Raw genomic sequence first — 4,283 nt, 5'->3', positions numbered from 1 at the left:
CCGCTCATCATTTGTTTCCTGTGTTTATTCAATGAGGCTTTCAGCCACGGGCATACATATACATGTATATTAGATTGGGGTTTTCTTCAGAATGTTGCCAGGGACAACACTTTAGCTGCCGTGGGTTCTTTAACAAGTGCGCATTGCACACGGGACCTCGGTTTATCGTCTCATTCGAATGACAAGCGACCACTATTCAAGGTTTAGTGAAGGGAGGGGGGGAAATATTGGCGAGTGTGGCATTTGATCCCGTACTGTTCGATTTTTTTTTTTTTTTCGCTTCCTAAGCAAAAATGTTACTACTATGCCACCATGAATAACTCATGTCTATTTTTCCTCTTATTTGCGTGTCTCTGCTATTCTGCTTTCCACTCCGCAGGACCTACTTATCTTTCTGACCTTATCAGTGTTTACACCCCCACAAGAAATCTCCGCTCTTCCTCTGACTGTTACCTTTTGAAACTTCCTCATATCAACGGTGAACGTTCTTTCTTCTTTGCTGCTCCTCACATCTGGAACACCCTTCCTCATCATATCCGTGCATCTGATTCAATTTCTGCTTTTCGCTCATCACTAAAGACTCATCTTTTTAAAACCTATCTATAAGTACTCTCAGCTTCCTTTTCTCCAACACCACCCATGTCAGCTCACTTTGGATGTATGTAGAGTGGGAAAGGGAGAGTGTGAGTGGGGGGTGAGGGGTTTTTCTTTTAGAAAGAGTGGTCATGAATGTTTTATGTCACTTGTAATATTTTTCTTTCATGTAAAGCGCCCTGAGCTCTTAGTGAGAAAGGGCGCTATATAGATGTACATTATTATTATTATTATTACTTGTGCCCTTGCCTTGCTACTTCTCTTTCTCTCTGTTGACTTCTCCCTCCACCACACGTTTATCATTTATTTTGTTTCATTATCAGCTTAGTGTTGTAGAAATTCATGCACGATCACGTTTGAGAAAGATCACGTTTTTGAGAAAGAGTGGTCATGAATGTTTTATGCTACTTGTAATATTTTTCTTTCATGTTAAGCGCCCTGAGTTCTTAGTATAAATGTACATTATTATTATTATTATTATTTTAATTTAAAAGATTATTTTTTTAAATATTTCAGCGACTGAAAATCCTCTTCAGACCTCACCTGAACGTGGCGAGAGAGGGGAAACAGGAAGCAGCCCCTCCACCCCCCTACAGCGCCGTTGCCATGCCAACGACTGCTGGCGTTGTTCCCCTTTGATCGTGAAGTTTCTAATTATAATATGTTTTTGGCGGGAGTTGTTGCCCATTGATCAGTGATCCTCTCCAGACCTCACGTGAACGTGGAAAGGGAAGAGATGCAGGACACAGCCCCCCCCCCCCCCCCGCCCCCCACCCATCTCTGCCGCACCGTTGCCATGCCAACGACTGCGGGTGTTGTTCCCCTTTATTTGGGGGTGGGGGGCTTGAATTGTTGCCCATTGATCAGTGATTCTCACCTTGTGGGAATTCCCTCCCCTGGTTGTATCTGCCTCCTTGTTTTATTGTTCACAAATGTAGGGTTTTTGTTGTTTTTTGTTTTGTTGTTGTTGTTGTTGTTTTTATATACCTTTTTGAATGTAACCACCATCAACAATTGTATTCCTTTTTGTTTTACATGTATTTCAGAATGTTTTTTTTATACCATTTTTTGTCACCCCCTCCTCCCTGCTCTCTCTTTCTGTGTCTCTGATTCCGTTTCTCTCTCTCTCCCCCCCCCTCTCTCTCTCTTTCTCGTGTGTGTGTGTGTGTGTGTGTGTGTGTGTGTGTGTGTGTGTGTGTGTGTGTGTGTGTGTATCTCTGTCTTTGTTTCTCTCTCTGTTTCTCTGTCTCTCTCTGTCTCTCTCTGTCTCTCTGTCTCTGTCTCTCTGTCTCTCTCTCTGTCTCTCTCTCTTTCTCTCTCTCTCTCGTGTGTTTGGTCGTGTTTTCAATGTTACTGTTGCTTTGAATCATGCTGTTCAAAACGCTGCTCTGCGTTTTCAATTTTGAAAGATTTTACGTGTTTGTTTGTTTTTCTACATGTTGTACTCTTGCGATCATCATCTGAATTTCATGAAATTCAAAGATCATTTCTGTAATTTATTAGATTCTACACTGATAACTGAGTTTTGAGAAGTTTTCGTATCACCATTTATGTATATTCAATAGTTTTTGTTATCGATTAACCGCTTTTGATTTGACAGTGCAAGAATTTGTTCATCAAAAAGAACAAGATCTTGAGTAACGAGAACGATCAGTTAGAAATTGATGAGAAATGCCAAAACAAGTAACGAATTAATATGCTAATAAGTAAAGAAATGTATATATATATAAGAAGGCAATGTCATCAGTTTACCTACAGGTGACAGACCCCAATACTACATTTAAACAAAACACCAAACACTTCCGATTTTTTTTTTGCGGCATACGATCAGCATTCATTCAAACAGACAAAAAATGTGTATCATCAAAGCAGACTGGTGAGAAACTGTTAGGTGTTGTACAAATCAGATACACACAGAAACACAGAAAAAAATTGAATTGCTATTGTGAAGGTGTCTGATTTGGTGAACTGGCCTTGTGCACGAGGTTTCACCATCATTCAGATCACACACACACACACACACACACACACACACACACACACACACACACACACACACACACACACACACACACACACACACACACACAGGGATATCTTCAGTTTAAGAGTTTAAGAGGGAAAAAAGACCATTCATTGAGTATAGTGAACAGAAATATATCTTTTAGCTTCTGCATGAAATGCATAATTATGCCGCCAATGAAACCCGGTGTTCCAATTGAAGAAAATGAAATTGAAATGTGCCACTTTGAAGAAGGTTCCGCTTGCAAGCTCGGAGAAGATTATATGGAAAACTATTCAAAACCTTTTACAGTATTCTAAGGCATTGCAAGATGAACGTTACACGGAGATGGGCGGGGGGGAGTTATCTGGCTTGGCGAAGAAAAAAAAATCAACAAATCATCAGGGATCTGTTGTCTACAACATTAGATAGAATGAAGAGCATTTGTTCGTAAACAAATCATCAACTATGACAGATATGAACACATTCACTCCACACACATCACTTTTCTCATCTTGCTGTTGTTATTACTGTACATACGTGTACATTTGAATATAATGCGTGTGCCAACCAAAAGATGAACTTGGAGAACTGAAATGCATTTGACTGAAATGCTGTTTTGTAAATTGGTGTCTGTGAAATGTTTCGCTTAGTTTCGCTGTAATTTTGTTATCACTTTTTTGGTATTTTTGGTTTTGTTTTTTTGCTTATTGTATATGACTGAAAAACATATATAAACAAAACTGTTTCTAATTAAGTAGTAGACCGCGCACTTACTATGTTAGGTTGTTTTCGTCTTAATCATAGACTGGAATGCTGTGATGCCCACGTCACTTGTCAAATACAGTCGTGTTTTACTTCAACTTTGCACCTCACTTGGCAAGACATGACTATTGTTCATGTGGTGGAATTTACATGTGTGTGTGTGTGTGTGTGTGTGTGTGTGTGTTCTTTAATCTAACGTCTTTTCACTTTGAGTGATATTAGACTCTCTATCTGTGTGTGTGTGTGTGTGTGTGTGTGTGTGTGTGTTCTTTAATCTAACGTCTTTTCATTTTGAGTGATATTAGACGGGGTGTGTGTGTGTGTGTGTGTGTGTGTGTGTGTGTGTGTGTGTGTGTTCTTTAATCTAACGTCTTTTCATTTTGAGTGATATTAGACGGTGTGTGTGTGTGTGTGTGTGTGTGTGTGTGTTTTCTTTAATCTAACGTCTTTTCATTTTGAGTGATATTAAACGGTGTGTGTGTGTGTGTTGTTGAACAGAATATGAATTTGTCAAAGTGTTAATTTAGATGCAGCTAACTTTGGGTGTGTTCTGTTTTGTTTTTTTGTTTTTCTGCAAGAGGTGAACAGAAAGTGATTGAATGAATGTGTGTAGAATGGGTGTGCTTGGGGGTGGGTGGGGAGGGGGGCGGTGATGTGGGGAGTGTTAGCCAGTCAGTCGTCAGCTGATTCATTATTTCACAAGTATGTTAATTAGTTGTTTACCTCGGTGGTCAGCCAGTTGTATCTATACATGTTCTCTTTTGTGTTGTTACTTTTGCTTTTTACAACTGTTGGGGTGGTGGTGGTGGTGGTGGTGGTGGTGTGTGTGTGTGTGTGTGTGTGTATTGAAACGGTTTGGTATCAAACTGCGTAAATGTTGTTTCAAATAAGATTTTGGGTACAATATTTGTAGTTAAAAACG

The 4,283-nt window shown here is 39.6% G+C and overlaps 1 protein-coding gene across 1 annotated transcript in view; it reads left to right on the top strand.

Moving 5' to 3' along the window:
- The window catches only part of LOC143285227 (sodium- and chloride-dependent GABA transporter 1-like), a 39,484-nt gene extending 37,765 nt beyond the window's left edge, over positions 1-1,719 (top strand). The window contains exon 14 of the mRNA XM_076592479.1: positions 1,111-1,719. Coding sequence (XP_076448594.1) covers positions 1,111-1,233 — 123 coding nt within the window. The 3' untranslated portion in view covers positions 1,234-1,719. The remainder of the gene's footprint in view (positions 1-1,110) is intronic.
- Positions 1,720-4,283: the final 2,564 nt, after the last annotated feature.

Source organism: Babylonia areolata, chromosome 8 (genome assembly GCF_041734735.1).
Source record: "Babylonia areolata isolate BAREFJ2019XMU chromosome 8, ASM4173473v1, whole genome shotgun sequence".
In the NCBI taxonomy this organism is placed as follows: Eukaryota; Metazoa; Mollusca; class Gastropoda; order Neogastropoda; family Buccinidae; genus Babylonia; species Babylonia areolata.
The sequence above is the reverse complement of the archived record's forward strand: the minus strand, read 5'-3'. Positions and strand labels throughout refer to the sequence as shown.